Here is a 19015-nt window from a genome sequence, read left to right as displayed (position 1 = left end):
CAGAGGCAGACTGGGTGGGATGAGCCCTTTTTTTTGCCTGTGGTTTGCTCCACAGCCAAGAGAAGGCTCGTTCTTCTCCGGTTTCGCTGAAGGGACTGCGCTGAAGGAGAACATTTGCCTGCGTGAGCTGCCCCACACTAGGCAATTGGATTTAGCCTAGAAAAGCCATCCCCCAGTGCTGGAGCTGCCGAAGACTGGGGAGAATCCCTCACAACCCCTGTCCTCTGCTCCATGCACAGGCACTGCGCCCAGGGGACCTCCCGGAGGATGGGACTCACCGGTGGAAGCTGTCCACCATCTTCAGGTGCACTCTGAGGTCTTTCTTGGTGAGGTGGTCCAGCATCCGAGCATCAACAAGACACTCCATGAAATAGCTGCGATACTGTGGGAGGCCCAGACTGGGCAGCCACTCGTTCCCAATCCATTCGTGGTTCATGTCCCCGTAAGCCAGCGTCTGTGAAAGCAAAAGGAGAAGCTAGGGAGAAACCAGGGCTCAGCAGAGCTGCAGACCAGCATCAGTTCAATGCTGCAGCCTAAGGACACTGTTTTGAGGACCAAACCTGGACCAGAAGAGTTTAACCCTACTCTGTATTGACAGCACTGGAGGGAATGGTCCTGTTGGTAATGGTCTGTGTCCTACTGATACGCCCTGAGAAGACAGGGCCAGGCAAAAGGCAAACAAAATAGATAGATGGAATTTATGATCGGTTTGTTTAAAACTAATTAAAAAATAGGTTTCGTTGCATTTTAGATTGTTTCAGTTCAAAAAAAGTTCACAAATCACCAAAACACCTGATTTTACCCCTTCAAAATGAAAAAAGGTCAGTTTTGGGTAGCAAAACATCCATTCATTTTCACTGCAAGTTGATTTAGGGTGCAAAAGGTGAAATAAAACCTGACAGAAGAAAAATAAAACATTCGGGACTGATTGGAACCAGAAGTGATGGATCCAAACAGGACTTTTTCCTCCCACCTTTTCAGTTCACGTAAATGTTCCCTATCCTGAACTTGAAGTCAGAAAAAAGTGAAACATAAATGTGCAACCAGAAACCAGCCTCTCATCCCGGGTGGCTGGTCAGTGTTACGTGGAGGTGTTCAACACCAGACCAGGGTCTGACAGGGGACATCTCTGAAGACATTGCTCTGCCTGGAGCAGCAAGGGATGCTGTTTGGTGAGAGGTCCCAGGAGGAGTTCAACTCCCGAGGAGCCTGGTGGCATCCATCTCTTCCTCCCATAACCTCCCCCTGTACCGCCCGCAGAAAAGGATGACATAGGGACCTCACCTGTGCCCAGCTGCCTTCCTCAGTGTCCTGTGACACACGCAGCATGTCAATAGAAAGGACAGGTAAAGTCAGTGATCCCGGCAGTCCCGTGCTGCGAGAGTGCACGCCGCGCACGCCGAACGCGGGACCCCTCGGCGCGGCATGACCCAGAGGGCATGGGGGGCAGGCTCGTGGGTGCGTGGCTCAGGGTGCTCCGGGCATTTTCACGGGCATCCCTGTCTTCAGAGCTGCATTACACCACGTGGCCTTGAGCCTGGAAACGGCACAGATGCTGGGGTTCACACACTCCTCCCGGTAAACATGGGCCCCCCTAAAGACAGACGGGTCCAGTGAAACACCCAGACTTTGTCCATGCTGTTTTGTGGGTCACAACCCCCAGAGGCACTGGCCAACCCAATTTGCCAAGTCTGCGGCTGCTTTTTCCATTATCACCCTGTGCCGGTTTTGCTCAGCCTTGCAAAATGTGCTAAATGCTGCATCCCTGCCATAACTCTGAGCTCTCCATCCCCAAACGGCACCCACCAGCTACGGGCTCTGTGCTGCCTGGCCAGTGGACACGAGCTTCAATAAAATGCCTAATAATTCACACAATTAATCTGAAATGCTGCCCCTGCTCTGAGACATGGAAACAGGGTCATTAAGCTGCAGACAGGGGAGCACGGCCACATCTCTCCAAGGGACCTGGAGCCATCGGGAGCAAAGCCACATCTCTCCGGGGGACCCCACACTACCAGCTGGGGTAGTGACACCTCCTGCTCATGCAGAGGGGAAGATCTTTGGGCCTGCAAAGGTCCATGGCAGATTAGTCAATAACTTCTCCGGGTGAAGGATGACAAATGTGTGACTTTTTCTCGTGCATCTATCTGAGATCACTCCCAGCTTTTCATCTTTCCTTCTTTTTTTCCTCTAACTCACAATAGACAGACAAGCTATTCTGGAAACCCAGCAAAAGCCACAGGATCTTGACAAAGGAAAATACATCTGATGGTTTTTTAGCAAGCTTTCAAAACTGTTGAGATTTTAAAGGCTGAAAGATGGTTTCTAAACAGGTGCACGGTACTGGTCAAGCGCTGACACATGAGACACAGCATAAGACCCCTTCCCTCTCGGGGTTTAGCGCATTAATGCATGCCCGGAGCTCAGTTTGGTAACTGATACACTGCGTGGCGACAGCGGGGCTGGCCAGGCTCACCGTCTTTGTGGAAGTTGCCATGTTCTCCATCTCCTCATGGGTGACCCAGATGTTTCCGGAGGACTAAAGGGGAAAGGCACAGTGATCAGAGTTACCAGCCATGGAGCTGGGGCCTAACAGGTTGAGTCTGGGACCGAACAAAGGGAATGGACCCAGAGTGACCTAGCTGGAAACAAGCCTGGCTTGAGATGTTTTAGGGTCTCCTGCCGTGTGGTAGAGGCAGGGCAACTCACAGAGGGGCTGCTAAGCAGGGGCAGGGGGGATCAGGCCGCCCTTGCTCTTGGCACTGCCCTTGGTGGGATCTTGCTGCGTCCTCCTAGCTCAGGCTGCCAGCACCTCTGTCACCTGCCATCTGCGCAGCGAGGAGCACAGCGAGGAGCATAGCTCTTCCCAGAGACCCTACAGCAGGGACCACGTGGCTCGTGCTTTTCCCCTGCCCTTCTGCAGAGGACTGCATGACCCGGGCAGGCAGCCGTGGGCTGAGCCGTGCACATTGCTAGGGATGGCAGCACCCGCCACATTGAGCCACGGCAGCATGCAACAGCCAGAGGATGGAGAAACCCCTCTGGCTCTTTCACCGCTTTTACACTTTGATTTCACATCCTGAGAGCCTGCAGGCCTTTCTCTGATGGCTGTGACCCTGGCCTTGGCCATCTGAGGGACACGTCATGCTCGGGACAGCAGCAGAGCATGTTGGTAGAAGGGGCCTGGGGGCCTTTCTTTCTGTCGACTGCTTTTCTACAGACACATCTCAGCATTACTGGGGCACCACTGTCCCCTCGGGAGTGTTAGGGACCGGCACACAACACAATCTCTCCATCCGTCCCACGACCTATCCAGGGGAAGGCTGGGTTCTGTACTTATTCTGACCTGACCCAGGAATTTCAGATGGTCCCAGAAAAGGTTTATGTGGAAACAATTGAGAAAACAGCTGTGAATATCTTCACTGGCAAATATAGATAGCATGCACTGTTTCACTCGGATTTTATCCTTTCCAGGGCAGACAGTCCCTGAGCTTTGCTCTTTGCAGGGTGCTTGACAGGGTTAGCCTCCCGCTGACAATCTCTGTGTGTGAGGATAAGAGCATCTGCTGGTGCTCAAAGACAGGAAAGTGCTTCACACTTGACGGCACTAAATTATCTTTGCACCTGAGGATACATGTCTGGTGGCTTGACTGGTCCGTGAGGGGACATCACCCCTTCCGTGGCCTGCTGCAAACACCAGCGAGCCCTTCCTCGCTGCGCGTGCCTGAGGCACCGGGACTCCCTAGGGACTGATGAACTGCCGTGGTCCCAAGGAGCTGGGGGACGTGGGGCCCAGCCACGCTGCCTTGCCCTGTTGGCGTCTCTTTCGGAGGGAGGTGGTTCCCGAGGGGGCTGGCGGTGCAGAGCACTTACCGTCCGCGACGTGGGTGGTGCTGAGGGGCTTGTGAGCGACACCATCTCCTGGATGGCCAAGCGCAGCTTCAGGCGATGCAGGGCATTGCTGATGCCAATCTCCCTCTGGATCTCGGTGTCAGACAAGGCCGACATGATGGCCCCGCTCTTCACGTTGGCTCGGCAAGCAGCCACGTACCAGGCTGGCATCCCCACCCAGAGCTGCCAAAACAGGGCAAAGCCAGTGACTGCCTGGGGGACATCCCCCAACTTCCTCTGACGGTCTTCAGGATGCCCTGTATAAATCTCAGTACCAAAGTGGGATGACTATGTGGGGCTCCTTTGTTTTTTAGACCTTGCACAGGTGGCCTGGTGGCAACCCAGCATCCCTGCATGTCGTGGACACAGCACGGGGAAAGAGCATCTGCTGAGCCTTTCAACTCAAAGCCAAGGCTCAGGCATAAGGAAATCCCCAACCACAACTCTGCAGACTGTGAGAGGGATGTGGGGATCTGCTCTGCTCCCTCAGCCCTGCTCACTTGGTCCCACAGTGGCTCTAACACTGCTCCTCTCCCACATCCCTTCTCAACCAGGCAGGAGAGCAAATGTATCCGTGACCAGGGAGAGGTCCCTGCTGCCACCTGCACTGACCACCCACTCTGCAGGGCTCTTTGAGGGGCTCAGGGCTTTGCAAGGAGAAGTTGTTGGACACGAGCTATTCTGCAACCGCCACCTGCGTGCAAGGACCAAGCGGGGCTGGAGTGTGGGGTACCGCATCCTTTGCCAGGGGAGATGCTACAGATTGACTGCCACCGCAGAGCAGCTGGTGCACGGGGACAATGCACGGGTGTGCTCTGCCTCACCTCCAGCCAGGAGACAACGGTCGGGCCATCCCAGTGAGCAAAGGGCAGTCCTTTCCTCCGAGCCTCTTCCAGGAGTTCGTGCCTGGAGGGAACAGCAGCAGAGGAGCGATTTACTGGGGGCTTGCGGGGAAGGGAGCAGCCGTGGCTTGTACAGGCCCGTGCCGTGAAGGTAAGTGGGAAGGACATTTCGAAAGAGAGGAGACTGCGGGCAGCAAGAAGCAGCCAGCAGCAAAGCAATAGTGGAGCTGACAGGGCTCCAGGAAGGGTGAAGTTGAGAAGATGTCTCAGTTTAGGGCTTTCCAGCAATTCTCACGCCCCTGCCATGGCTTAGCAGCCATCAGGTGGGACATTTCCTTGCTGGGGCGGGGAAGGAGGGTCACTCACTTCTTCCGCAGGCGTCGATCCTTCTCGGCCTGAGCCCCCAGCTTGCCGAGTCCCAGGGGGTCCTGCATGCCCACCTCTGTGTCAGTCAGCAGCACTACTGCAAGCGAGACATCCCCAGGGTCAGCGTGACATCTCCGGGATCACCGTGACAGCCCCACGGTTAGCGTGACATCCCCAGGGTCAGCGTGGGCACTGCTGGGGTCCCCACGCCATGCCGCTGGGGATGCACAGTCACAGCACAGATGATGATGGCCCCCTCCCATTTCCAACCCACTTCGACAGACCCCAGGTCCCTGGGGTGTGCAGAGGGGATCCTCACCTGCCAGCCCTTGTTTCAAGACACTCCGCCCTGAAGCAGTGAAGGATTCAGGTGTGGAAACATGGTGCCCACTGAAGGGCTGTGCAAGATTAGGGAGGTCCCATGGGGAGGGAAGCAGATTTGGGGAACGAGAGAGAAGATACAGTGACAGGGAGTCACTATTATCACTGCAGCTCTTGGAGAGCACGAATGCTGATAACATACTCGTGCCAGAAAAGGCCAAGGGGCAGAAAGCCCCAGGATACGCCTACCCTCAGACTGGGGCTGTACCGTCAGACCAGTACAGAAGCTGCACAGAGATCAGAGCCAGCAGACTCTCGGCACAACTCAGCTGTGGCCCTGATGTCCCCAAATCAGATGGGATGTCCCTACTTCTCTGCCTGGCACCCCCAACAGCACCCCAAAGCCAGACAGTGCCAGGAAGCATGCAGACAGCCTGGCCCAGGAGGACGCCCGCCCAGCGCACGTGGGAATGGGGCTGCTCACGGACCCTGCCCTGTGGCCCCTTCTCTGCTCAGCTGAATCAAGCGGCCCTTCTCTTTTTTCCCAAACAAGCGCCCGATGGAGGATTTGATCCCCTTCCTCTTGGAGCCCTTGTGCAGGGAGTCCTGGCTGCTGTTGCTGCTGGGGTTGCTGGCCTGCTCCTCCAGTGAGCTGGGGATGGAGGAGGGAGAGGAACAGCAAAGCCTTTAGGTTATTCCCGAGCAGCACACAAGCCACAGCAAACCCCAGACAGTCCCATAGCCCCACGCTCCCTCCACCCCGAGCCCTGGGGCTGATGGAGCAGCCACTGTTGGTGCAAGACCTAACGGATGCTCCACCTACCTCTTCCCATCCTCTTGACTTAGTGCAGGGTGGCCCAGCTTCTCCAGCCGCAACGTCCTGGGTGAGGACGGGGGGGAGGTCTCACATTTGATGGTGGTTTTATCCTCTCGGCTCTCATCCCGAGCTGCTGGTGACTGAACAGACAGAGGAGCTGTGAGGTTTGATGGCAAAACCCCTGGCCCCATCGCTGCCCTGCTGGCTGCCCCAGACTGACCCCCTCTCTCTTGCTCCATAGAGGCATGGCCAAAAGAGCCGACAGCACCCTGAGGCTTTGCCACGTACCAGGATTAGCCTAAACCTAAGCCCCAGCAATGGCTGGAGTTGCCCAGGCAGATGGGGAGGTCATAAAGGCCAAGATCCTGGGAATGGGGAGGAGAGAGGATGCAGCCCCATGGTCCAGGTCAGAATGCAGGGACAGAAACTGCCAGCTGCAGCAGCGGGCTCTGAGGAGCACATACGGGAATGTCCCCAAAACACCCTGTCCCCGGCAGGGATGCATGATGTTTGAAGACCCGATGGCTTTCCGAACATCCCCTGTCCCACCAGTACCCACAGGCTGCTGGTCCCAGCTCCCATGCCAGAGCAGGCAGTGCCATGCAGATCAAAGACGAAAGGAGCAGCCAAGAAACACAGAGGACATGGGGCTCAGACTCCAGTGATGTGGCCGGCATGCCTCCAAGCACCTGATGGGATCCCCCTGATGCTCCTGCTGAATCCCTGGGGTCCCCAGCTCTGTACAGCCTGACCTGGCATGGACAAAGCCAGAAGCAGGCTGGAAAAGGGGCTTGGACAGAAACCAACGGGATGGGAACGACTCACAAGCAGTTTCCTCCGGTGCTTCCTCAAGTCACTGGGCTGATTGCAAGGGGGAAAGTGAGAGAGACACAGAAAGGGAGGTGGTCAACAGAGAACACTTCCCGCAGCAGCCCTCCATGCCCCGGCACGGCGAGTGGCACTGGGGCCAGGCAAGCCAAGCTGGGAGAAGACAAACACAGGCACCCCGTTCCACGTCACACCCTACACACCCGTGCACACACCAGGGCATCGCTTCCACCCCAGTCAGCCACACGTGCACCCCGTGTTCAGCTTCATTCCCCGCCCCAGGCTCCCATCGGTCCTGTGTGCCACCTCACCAGTGTCATGATCCCCATGCGGTCGAGGTCCTGAGCAGCGCTGCGGGAGGACAGCTTGGGGGTGGAGCGCCCGCTAAGCGGTGGGGATGAGCTGGCCAGGGACAGGGCCGTCAGTGAGGTGGGGATGGAGGCCCTTTTGCAGAGCTGGGTGAGGTTCAGGCCCTCCATGCTGCCACTCGTCACGCGGGTCTCCAGCTCCTCTGCACGAAGCTCGGTGGACTCCTTCTCCTCTTGGATCATCCTGGGGGAGCATCAGGGCTCAGAGCTCCTGGCTCCCCACCTTTCTGGTGGCAGTCCGTGGCCATCTCACACCTCCTGGCCATGGGCTTTTCTCCCTACACCGAGGAAATGCACCCCAGGTGCCGTGACTTGAGCCCCTGGTTTCCAGGAATGGCAGCAAGACCCGTCAGGAACCATGGAAACTAGAGCACAGAGGGGTCCAAATTTCATTTAAAATTTTAGGGGGGGGGCTGCTTTTCAATAGCAATTCTTCCAGCAAGCCAGCACTGGTGCAGCTAAGGGACAGGGGGACAGGCAGCCGCAGGGAGGGAAGGACTGAGCCCTGTGGCTGGACGTCCTGGAGCTGCTTCCCTGGCTGAAGCTGGACCAAGACCTCAGTCTCAGGGCATTAGAGCCTCCTCCCACGGCCTGGCAGTTTGTGGCCCCATGTAGCCGTTTCAGAGCAAGATGGTGTCAGTTTTTGGCTGTGGCCGCTACCTGATCTCCTCATTGATGGCATCCAGCTGCTCCTGGAGCATCATGGCCAACGTCTGGGCATCCGAGTGCCCGCTGGGAGAGAGCACATCCATGGAGCTGAAGATCGTCTCGCGGTCATCCTCGTCCACATCGGAGATCTCAGTGTCGCTGTCAAATGCGTGAGGCCCTGTGGCCAGGACGCTGCCTGCCTGGGCCTGCTCCCAGTCCTGGGGGAACAAATTCATTGCTCATGCACAGCCATCCCATGTCTCTGAAAGCCAAACTGGAAGCCTCCAAGCAACAGTCAACATGACCCCAAAGCAAAACCTTTCCTGACGGATTACTCCCACACACGAGCCAGGTGAAGGAAATTGCCCCACATCCCCAGCTCAGGGGAGATGCCCCCATGTGAGGCCATCATCCAAGCCAGGAGACCAGACCAAGCACCCAGGAGGAGACCCCGAACCGGCGGCGGCATGAAGATGCGTTACCTTGGCTGGCTCCTCTCTCCGGGCAGCAAATCGACCCTTCTGTGTCCGAGGTAGGCCTGGGGCTGGCCCAAAGGTCTCAGCAGGGGCATGGACCACGGTGCTCAGGGGGAAGCGCAGGTCCGTGGTGCTGCCCATGTGGGACCTGGGGGAAGAGAGCTCGTTGTGGAGGCTGCTCCATGCAAGGATGCTCCCGGCCCCTGGCCCGCTGGCTGCTCCACTTGCAACCTGGGCTTGCCCAGGATAGAGGAGCAAGAGGACAGTGTCACTCCAGGATGCCCCCCCAGCAATGCCACTTGCTCTGAATGAAACAGGGTGCAAAACGGGGCTCTGGAGGGGAAAAGCGCTTTACTTCCCCTCTCCTGGCCCTGGAGATGTTGCAGGCTGTAGGAAGCCCAGCCTTGGGCACTACCCTGCTTCTACCTCCCTCTTTGCTGCAGTAACCACAGGGAGGTACAGCCAGTTCTGGCTGAAAACACTGAGTACAGCAGGTCTGTTACAAAGCCGTTGGCTGCACAGTCCCCTCCAGTCTTCCCCTCTCCAAGCACAGCCTGCACCTCTCAACGTGTACGGCCCCAGGGTCTCCCTGTGCCCTTCCTCCCCATCTCCAGAGTGCAGAACTGGAGCCAACCTGGGAGCTTTCCTTCTTTTTTAAAAGCTTCTGTCAACATTTTCACAGAAAGTCCTGATGAATAAAACCTCATTTGAAACAGATTTTCTAGGTGTGGGGTCATGAGCATCTCTTGGAGTCTCCTATCAGAAAGCATCTGGGAATTCTTCATCCTCCTCTTCCAAGCTGAGGCAATGCTCGGGAGTGGGTTCACATGCTGGGCAGAGCAACACAGTGTTTGGACAGGAGGACACTTTTTGCCACTCGTGGTACTAATTGGATACCTCCACCTTGCCTGGTCGCGTAGAAATGCCTGTAAAGGTGATCCTGACGTTGTCAGTTCAGTGACATTTGCCTGAGCCTGCAGGAAGTCCAAGGCAGCAACGGCAGCTCTCCGTGCAGGGAAGACGACCTGTTTATCTAGAGGGGGATGTAAGACCAGTGTCTATCCCGCTGGACACTGAGTCAATGGAAAGACAAGTAAAAGGCGGCAACTGGCTCAGCCCTCCTTGCCTTAGAGACCCATCCATGCTGCTGAGTGAAGTCCCTTTGCAGGGAATAGGACTGTTATTCCCTATATGCATTGTAGGAGGAGGCATGAGGATTTCTGGCTTGATTTAAGAAGGAAAAAGCAGCCTGGAGTACAGGCTTTCCAGAGCAGATCAGCATTTTTCCACCATGGTGGGTCTGGTTCCCAGCAGAGATATAGGTCCGGGCTCCCTATCCCAGTATCCTATTGAGCCCAGACAAAATCGCTAACGTGAGCAGCTTGGCTTGGCGTCAGCTTGGTGCTTGCAGACGAAGGTGCAGCCCAAGTTTTCAAGAGGATTTAAGCTGTGGAGCCGCTGACAAGCTGCTTCTGAGCTAAAAACAGATAAAGGAACCTTAGACAAAAGCTGACATTTCATCTGGGGGATTATTTTAGCCTCTGTAACTCAAGCTTTTTGCTGAATCTTCCTGAAAAAAAAAATTGCCTGTCCTGTCCTTACAAACCTACACAAGGAAGTCCCACATATGCCCCAGACACTTCTCCAGCGCTTGGCTGTCCTTCATCCTCACAGTCTCTTCCTCGCTCTTCCCATTTCTTCTCTCCATGGCAGATACGGAGCAGCCAGTCCCTCTCCTCTCTGCCCCAGCTGCTGACATATTTGAAGCTTTTACACCAGCTCCTTTCCATCTTTTCGTTCCTTCCTTAGAGGTGCATTTTTGCAGCTGGTGGTCAGTCCTGGCAGTCCCTCGCTGCCTCTAATCCGAGTTGTGAAGTCTCAGGAGGGGACACAGTCTGCGACGCTGGCACCCTCCTTTTCTTACTTTCCACGGCTGTTGCTGCTTTTCTTGCAGTAGTGCTGGCCCCCTCACCCAGTCCCGGAGGCTGAGACCTGATGGACTCACCTTGCCTCCTGCGGCTCTGGGCTGGGATCCCCCATTCTCCCAGCCAACTTTAAATGAAAGAGTGTGGGAGGGCCATCACGGAGGGGAGGTAAAACCAGGGAGGTTCACTCTCTTTTGCCTGCAACACCTTGAAAGCACCGTTGCACAGCACAGCATTACATGGGGTCTTTGTGCTGCTGGGCCATCACTGTGTGAGAGCTTCCTCCTTTCCCACCAGCCTATCCCCAATGCACCGGGAGGGGAAAGACATTTGGGGAACATGCAGCTTTCATAGCGACTTTTGCAGGACTAAAAAGGAGCAGAAAAGAAGAAATTGCCGCATGGTCTGCGGCAGTTTGAACCATGCAGATAGTACCGTGGCACCCACTGCCTGGGTAAAACCACCCCAGGGTGACAGACAGAGGTTGCACCCTTTGCACGGAAAGAAAACTAGTGTTCTTCTACCCTCAGAAGAGCAAAGTTTGGGCCATTTGGTTTGGCTGGGCTGTTCTCGACAGGCAATGTCTCTCTGCAGGACAGATCCACACTGGGGACAGTGCAGCTGTAGCTGACCCTGCTGCGAGGAGCCACCCCAGAGCCCTGCACTGAGGCTCAGCAAAGCCAAGAAGGCCAGATGCCAACTGCATTTTGGGGCCTCAAATCACGGTCCAAGAGCAAAACACCCCCAAGCCACGGGTGTGTGAATGCAAGTGCATGCGGGCTGGCACGAGCTTTGGCAGCTGGGCCCTTACCTCGTGTGCACACTCTCCACAAATGTCCCACTTCTGGTCTTGAGCTGATCAACCTCCAGTCTCAGTTTGTCAATCTCATCTGACAACCGTCGCTGTTCGGGATGAGACAAGAGACAGACGGGTTGGTTTTGCTCTGCAGAGCAGCTACATTTTGTGCAATCCATGTCCTCAGATATTTTCATATGTATATTCTCTTCAAAAATCCCCTTCCCAGGTTCAAAGCACCTTTGGTACATCAGTAAAGAAACAGCTCATGCAGGCGACAGTGAATGACCATGCTGGGGCGATGCCGCAAAGGGAGGGAGGGGGTGATCACAGGCCAGACAGACAGACACACGCATGCTGGAAGCGATGCTGGTTTGAGAGATGGAGGAGAATCGATCCCACTAGGATGCTGTGGCTTAGCTCCAGGCTGAACGCATGCATTCGTCTTGGCAAAGGGCTGGCAGTTAGGAACCCGCTAGACAAATCCAGTGTGGCCCTGTTCCTCCTGCTGCCAGCCCCGTACTCGTCGGGAGCCTGGGTCTGCGCTACGTGGCTGGGTTATACTGTGGGAGACGCAAGGAGGGAGGCTGCAGCTGAGCAGGGCAGATGGGTTCCTCCAGGCACAGCAAGATCCAGCCCTCTGTGCAAACACACCGAACCGGGGCTAGGCGACATGCAGGCAGCATCACATGAACCTCCAAGCTCTGGCTCTGCCTGGAGCTGAACATCCCCATGGCCAGGGAGCTGGACCTGTGCCCGCATATCCTCACCACGGGCAGGGAGCAGCTGGGAGAGCAGAGGCCCTGGGCGAGGGGAAACGGCCCGCTGATCCCCCCAACCATACACTAGACACAGGGCACATCCCAAAAAGTCCCACCACTTCCAGAGCTGCAGCCTCATGGCTTTCCGGCTCAGGATAATGTGGACTCATCTTGCAGACCCTACTTGGACACCTTATCTGAGAGCAGGGGAGGTGCAAAGACCTGCGGGGCCTTCTGCAACCTGGGCATGGAGCAAACCCTTCCCTGAGTTGAGCCAGGGGGTGAGGAAAGCCTCAAGGGAGAAGGCTCATGGCTGTCTTGGCAGGATTGTCCCTTGCGGCCAGGCCGCACCAAAGAGCAGCCAAGCACTCCAGAAAACCCTCCTCTAGAAACACGGGTGAAGCAACCCCAGCCTCGCCTGGGTCCTTGGTGGGGTCACGGATGGATGAGTGTGATAAAAATACGGAGATGGGACTGAACGTGCCTGTTAGGGAACCGAACCGGGGGTCTCCGGGAAGGCGGGTGGCAGCTTCCATCCAGCCACTGCGTGGGTTAGTTTGTGGCCTCCTGCTGCTGGGTGCTTTGGGATCCCAGCTCTTCCGTAACTAGGGTATTTTTAGGATGCGCGATTGCCACTAGCCGGGGATTAGGAGCGAGGAAGCGCAGTCACTAGGGCAGGCTCCCTGCAGCAGCATTTACCTTGTCGTGCTGGTGTTCCTCTATCTGCTTTTGGGTATTTTCCAGCTCTTGTAACAATGTGTTCTTTGAAAAACGGAACAAAAGAAAAGGGAACAAAAACAGGAAAGAAAAAGAGAGACCGTTTAGGAAGCGGCCATGGCCCCGTGGCCTCCCAAGGATGGCCAGCATGGAATCGCCGCGTGGACAGGGTGACGGACGTGTGGCAGGAGGGATGGTGATGGTTCCCCAACCTTTTCCTCACCTACCTGCCTGCAAACCAGTCTCTTCTGCAAACCTCCTGCTCCTCAAGCAGGGCTGTCATGGCCCGATTCCTGTCTCACACCGCAGCCACAGCACAGCCACGGCGGGTGAGCGGTGATTAGAGATTTGATAGGCAGCGTTTGCAGATTAGGAAACGTAACCGAGAGGAGAGCAACTCCTCGAGCAGCTGGGTCAAGGGCAAAAGAGTCCCCTGCATCTACACTAGCGAAAAGGCAGGAGGAAAAGAAGATGAGCTTGCGACTGCCTAACCTAATGCTCTTTTTGGGAAGGCTCTGACAGCTGGGCAGGCATTTCAGCATCATTTTTGCCCCAGAGAGACTCAGAAACTCTGTGGGTGAGCCAGTGCCAGCAGCAGGCTGGGGAGCCGGTGATGTCCCTTTGCAATGTGCCACCACTCTGGTCCCTGTCCCCCACCAGGGGTGGGAATTTGGACTCAGCCCCACATGCTGGGTCCTGCTCTTCATCCAGAGCTGCCCAGACGTCAGCTGAACAGCTGGACCCACTGGTGCAGCCGGCTCTGGTTGGGGACAGGAGGTGCAGAGCAGCTTGGAGGCAGACCTGCTCCTAGATGCATCAGCTTGGGGATGCATCCTCCGTGCGGTTTGATTAGCGGGGGGAGCCTGGCTCCTGCAGGAACCCAAAAAGAGGTTAATTATCAAGGGCTGATCTCCCCTCTGCAAGGCAAGGACACCCCTTGCTCTGAGCTACCTGCTCTCCCAGTTAATTGCAATCACACTGGGGCAGCAGCAACTCCAGCTGGCTCCTGCAAAGGAAAGCCCAGCTCCCCAGGGTGAGTGGGATGGGAGGTGGGGGGCTTCTCACAGACTCTGCCCCAGGTTGGAGAAGACAGATCAGTCCGGCAGCAGGGCCTGGGGGACAGGAAAGTTTCAAGGCAGCATGTGCAGGGGGGCAGGAGGTGGGAGAGGGCGAACACTGCGTTTTCTCCTGCAAAATGCAGTGAGGGGTTTTGTTGTGCCAGCTGGGCACAGGCTGCAGTCGAGGATGCGCAGGGGAAGGCACGGGGAAGCGAGGGAATGGAGCAGGGCAAATCCTGCCGCTGTTGGAAGTGAAAGGTGGTGGGGAATGGGTCTCGCAGAGCGAGGGCTGGCCAGAAGCAAGGACGCAGTGCAGAATGCACTTCCCTGCATTCCCACCGGCCTTGGCGCCCAGCTGGCATCCTGCATCAGATCATTTCTCCATCCCTGCATGGGTACTTCCAAACCTTCGCACTGCAGCTGGCTGAGACCCTGCACCAGAGGGGCTGCAGACCCCTCACCCTCCCCAGAGCCCCAGAGGACCCCCTGTGCTGACGCTGCAGCCACTACCTTCTCCTCCAAAGCCGCCATCCTTTCCTTGAGGTGCAGCTGCAGCCGCTCATTGGACTCGCTCAGCAGACGGTCCACAGTGTCCGAGAGCCGCTTGTTGTGTTCCTCGTTCATCTTCTCCCGCTGGCGGGCCTGCAACGGCAAGCAGCGATGGCCACATCAGTCCTTGGGGCTGCTTGTGGCAGGAGGGGACTTCAGACCTGCTCCTCCCATCACGGGGAGCCAGCAGAGGCTCAGTGTCCCCCTGCCATCTCGTTCCTGCTGTTGGCGTAACAGTCGATCCACTGGGCCCAGCTTTGGGAGGAAACCCACCCTTAGAGCACAAATCACACCCTCCACTGGGGCTCTGCTGGTCTCTGCCACATACGTTTCCCAGCCAGGGATGAAGCACGGAGAGGAGAGCATCCAAAGAGAGGCCCCTCTATCCGCCCGACAGTGCCCAAAGCCTGACCCACGTGTCTCCCACTGCCCTGGGACGCCCTAGGGAAGCTGGGGTGTGCGAATGAGAGCACGCGTGATGCAGCGTGGAGACCTCTGCGAAGCACAGCATGGGTGCGAGTGCCCCAAAGACAACCGTGATGCCTGCACGGGGGATGGCAGGCATGCAGCGTCGGCAGCAGCCCAGTCCGTGCCCCCCAGACAAGCAGTGCCAGCAGGTCTCTGTTTCATAAGCAGCAATGCTGTGCAATGCTCAGGAGTTGCCCAGGCATTTAAAGGGCAGGTCCCACCAATGCCCATCCTTGGGATCAGCAAGGACAAGGGCAGGCTCCGCCCTGATGCTTTTGGTCAGCTCTTGGAAACAAATAAAACTTTAGTGCAAAAACTGATGTCAGGAGAATGCTTTGCACTCAAATGCCTTCAAAATACTGGTGTTTTAAGGCTTACAGGTAATGGGATGTGGGCTGAAATGCACAGCAATATCATCAGCAGCATCAGGCGCTCAAGAGGACAACCAACTATTTGTAGATCTGCTTCTAAAAGACAAGGCAGGGCCCAGAGATGCACTCTGGAGAGAGTTCCTCACATGAGGACAGTCACAATTTGGGGACACCTTCCAGACCCCAGTGGGTACCAATGCTCTGGATTCACAAAGGTTTCTCCAAATCTCTGCTCTGTACCACCACAACCTGGACCTTCCCCAGCAGGACCCAGAGCTGCGTCACATGCTGTACTGCTGCCTTGGTGAGCTGAGAAATGGGCATCACAACCTCCCTTGCCAACAGCTCGATCGCTGGCTGAGGAGCACGGCAGCGACTGTATATCCCACAACACCCCGGTTCAGGCCCCCTCTTCGAGGGATCGTGCTCTTTGTTCCTAGTGCCCCTCAGTTCAGCTCTGTTACTGATCCAGGCTTGTAGGAAAAGCTGCTGGAGCCAGTCTCAGTATTTCACAGCTTCTGCTAGGTGAAGAGGCCTCCACGGCAAGCACCGAACAGACTCTGGACAGAGCTGGGAGGCTCCATCCACCAAGCAGCCCAACACAGAGGTGGGGGGATGAGCTTCCCCATCTGTCCCGTGTTTGGGCTCCTGGCTTGGTGCTTCTGTCCATGCCTGGCACTGCCTGGGCAATGCCCTGAGCTGCAGGCACGGTGCAGGGAGCAAGGCGGTGGCACCGGGAAAGGACTGGATGAGACACATTAACAACAAGAAAGGATGCCTGGGAGACGGGGAAATTGCTGCACAGCTGGCAGCAGAGACAGGCATCAGCTCCTGAGTGACTCCAGACAGAGAGATCCTGGCTGGGAAAGGACTAACCAGACTTTCTCCCCATCCTGCGTTGGAGATATCGGCTGAGCCAGCCCGTTGTGGGGTGCCCAGGCACCTGCGTGCCAAAGCAAGAGGGAACTGAAGCTGGACCAGGACCCACAGGACTCCCCCCATCTGGGTTGAGCAACACTTACCCTGGCCAGCTCCTGGTTCTTCTCCTCCAGCTGGCTCTCCAGCTGCCGGAGGTGCTCCTCGATGCTCCCGTGCCTCTCTTCTGCCTGGGAGAAGCAGAGCAGCCCTCTCGGATGGTGCTCCCCAAAATTTTGTGGTCCCTCCTGCCTTGCGGCGTCCCTCCCCAGGATGCAGCACTCCCTCCCACTGCCTGCATCCCCACCAGTTTGCTGTGCTGTCAGCCCCAAAATGACCATGCTAACAAGATCGGAGATAGAGGCACTCCACAGCCGGAATGAGAGCAAGAAGCCTTGAGCCTGCAAGGACGGCTTGGGGGCTGGCCAGGACACTGGGGAGCAGTGGGCCACCGGCCTTGGGGCTCTGTCACTGCACACAAGCAGCCAGACCCGTCTCTTCCTCTGGTTCCTGAGAGCTCTCCTGGCCTGGCCAACCCCAAACACCCTGCACACTTGCCTTGGTGAGCGCTGCGATGCGCTGGGCCAGCTCTGCTTCCACCTCGGGCAGCGTCTCTGCTTTCCTCATCGTCTGCTGCAGCTTCTGCTCCGCCAGCTCCAGCAGCTCTTGCAGGTGCCGGGCTTTCTCCTCACACTGCAAAATGGGGCACAATAGGGTGCCTGGCACCGAGGCTTGCCCGTATCCCAGCCCCAGTGCCTGCTTCTCCCTCTCAAGTGCCCAGGGTGGTGGAAGCCTTCAAGTCCAGCTGTGAGCTGGTCCCAACTGGGAGGGACTAGCCTCAGCTGGGAGAAAAGGATGATGGGGGTGAGGGGTGACTGCTCCCACCACTGTGGTTGACCCATGACTGGACCAGGAGGGTCTGATGCTTCCCATTTCAATCCTTTTCCAAATCCCCCCAAGATGCTGTCTGCCCATGCTTCCTACGTATGGTGCCACTGGGTCTGTGGCTGCAATTGCACCTGGAACTGGTGCTTTGCCCCATCTCTCCAGCCTCTGCTCCTGGCTGTCATCTGGCACAGTCCCAGGCCTGCCGATGGGGTGTTTCGAGGCGGGGGGGAGGACGGTGGTGCACCCAGCTAGGATGTGCCAGGCTGGTCTGGCCCCTCGCAAGGCTGGTGCCGTGCCACCCCATCCATGTCAGCGCTGGTACCTGGCGGTGCAGGGACTCCTTGTTGGCCAGCTCGCTTTCCAGCTTGTCGTTGAGGTCATGGATGGAGGTGGCTTCTCGCTGGGCTGCCAAGTAGCGTTTCTCCAGCGTGGTGATCCTCTCCTCCATGTCCTCTTTCTGAGCCAGAGCCTGAGGGAGCAATGGGGCAGTCATGTCCCGTACAAGTGGAGAACTACAGCGGCAGGTCCTGGTCCTTCCCCAGCCCCTCTCCCCATTTGTGGTCCTGATCTGTAACCTTCAATTTGGGAACGACCGGCCATACAGCTCCTGTAAGCCTGGGACACCCGCCAAGTCCAAGCACACAATAAAAACCCTGCTTCGTACAGGGATGAAGGACAGCAGAGTGGGAGAGTGATAACATGAGGGTCATGTAATCACAGAAGAACCACCCTTTCTGCTACTATGGACATGGCTCACTGCTCTGAGTCTGCAGCACATCTGGGTTCCTCAGCATCTGCTCACAACCTCATGGAAGTCCTGCTGATGGACTGCCTCAAAAATCCCCCAAAGGCAGTGGTAAGTTTTGGGAAATGCTGGCCTTCACCCTCCTTTCTGCATGTACAACAGGAGTTACTATCCCTCCCCAGCCCAGAGTGTGGAGCAACTGTGTCTCTGAAGCTGCAGTGGGGCCCAGGACAGGGTTTACAGCGTGGCAGGGCAGTGCCTAACCTCTCGGAGGTCCCTCTGGTACTTGCTGCTCATCTCCTCCGATTTGATCAGATCTTTCCTGGCAGTGCCCAGATCCTCCTCCAGCTCGGCGACGCTGGCAGCCAAAGCAGAGATGCGCTCCTTGGCCTGGACCACTTCAAAATTCTGCTTCTCCAGGAGGTCCTGCAGCTCCACCACCCGCCCTGCCTCATCGTCGGGGTGGACGGAGCCGTTGGAGAGCCGCTGCAAGTCAGCAGAGAGGGATGTGGATGCCTGGCTGTCCCAAAGCATGGGCTGGCATTGCCTGTGGCTACCCAGCAGATGAACACGGCCCTGCAGGGACCCGGTGTGATGGGGAGATGCTGGACAGGGCACAGGGACATTGGGCTCTGGGAGTCACTGTGAACAGTCTCCACTAACCAATGGCTGCTCACAGGCTTGATGGGACGGGGATGGTTGAGGGCTGAACCCCTGGATGCGCAGAGCATCCCTGGGAAGCAGAGTCCCACCAAGTGTCCAAGCAGGAGCACAGATTCCCCTGCACTGGGAAATGGCCTGCTTGGCCTGCATCTGCCTAGCAGGGAAGGACATTTCCCAGGGGATTAGACCCAACGGAGAGGGAAAAAGGTTTTCAAATGTCCAGGGGTGATTCAGCATCCTGTAGGCAGCAGCAAGGGGACTGGAGAAACTGTGGCTCAGTGAACTCAGCCAGAACAGATGTTTTCAGGGCTCTCACCTTCCAGGGAAGCTTCTGCACTGGCTCCTTGGGCTCCCTTTCATCCCGCTCTCCTGCTGGGGCCTCCCGCACAGGCCCTTGCTGCAGAGTGGCCACCTGCAAGACATCAGGGGTTAATTAAGCAGAGAGAGCTGGCAGGACTGGCTGGTCGGGCCTTGGGCGATGCCAGCCTTGCTGCACCCAGGTCCTGGTGCAGGAGGACAGGGAAGGCGACCGGCCCCTGTGCAGTGCTGGGCAGGCAGACGGAGGCCACCAGCCATCCACTGGGAGAAGGGAAGGCAGATGC

The 19015-nt window shown here is 57.0% G+C and overlaps 1 protein-coding gene across 4 annotated transcripts in view; it reads right to left on the bottom strand.

Moving 5' to 3' along the window:
- The window catches only part of PPFIA4 (PTPRF interacting protein alpha 4), a 71173-nt gene that overhangs the window by 6186 nt on the left and 45972 nt on the right, over positions 1–19015 (bottom strand). For 2 of the 4 annotated variants that reach the window (XM_064498348.1, XM_064498347.1), the window contains exons 6-25: positions 18730–18825; positions 18015–18236; positions 17328–17474; positions 16672–16810; positions 16225–16304; positions 14325–14456; positions 12739–12801; positions 11294–11385; positions 8564–8705; positions 8094–8299; positions 7377–7617; positions 7063–7098; positions 6244–6377; positions 5909–6072; positions 5100–5196; positions 4716–4797; positions 3874–4074; positions 2477–2539; positions 1285–1311; positions 279–454 (exon numbers count right to left, since the gene is read on the bottom strand). In XM_064498348.1, coding sequence (XP_064354418.1) covers positions 279–454; positions 1285–1311; positions 2477–2539; positions 3874–4074; positions 4716–4797; positions 5100–5196; positions 5909–6072; positions 6244–6377; positions 7063–7098; positions 7377–7617; positions 8094–8299; positions 8564–8705; positions 11294–11385; positions 12739–12801; positions 14325–14456; positions 16225–16304; positions 16672–16810; positions 17328–17474; positions 18015–18236; positions 18730–18825 — 2540 coding nt within the window. The remainder of the gene's footprint in view (positions 1–278; positions 455–1284; positions 1312–2476; positions 2540–3873; positions 4075–4715; positions 4798–5099; positions 5197–5908; positions 6073–6243; positions 6378–7062; positions 7099–7376; positions 7618–8093; positions 8300–8563; positions 8706–11293; positions 11386–12738; positions 12802–14324; positions 14457–16224; positions 16305–16671; positions 16811–17327; positions 17475–18014; positions 18237–18729; positions 18826–19015) is intronic. The other 2 variants (XM_064498349.1, XM_064498350.1) reach the window with 2 other exon arrangements.

The sequence above is a fragment of the Dromaius novaehollandiae genome, chromosome 27, assembly GCF_036370855.1.
Source record: "Dromaius novaehollandiae isolate bDroNov1 chromosome 27, bDroNov1.hap1, whole genome shotgun sequence".
Classification (NCBI taxonomy): domain Eukaryota; kingdom Metazoa; phylum Chordata; class Aves; order Casuariiformes; family Dromaiidae; genus Dromaius; species Dromaius novaehollandiae.
This window is presented reverse-complemented; position numbering and strand designations above follow the sequence as displayed.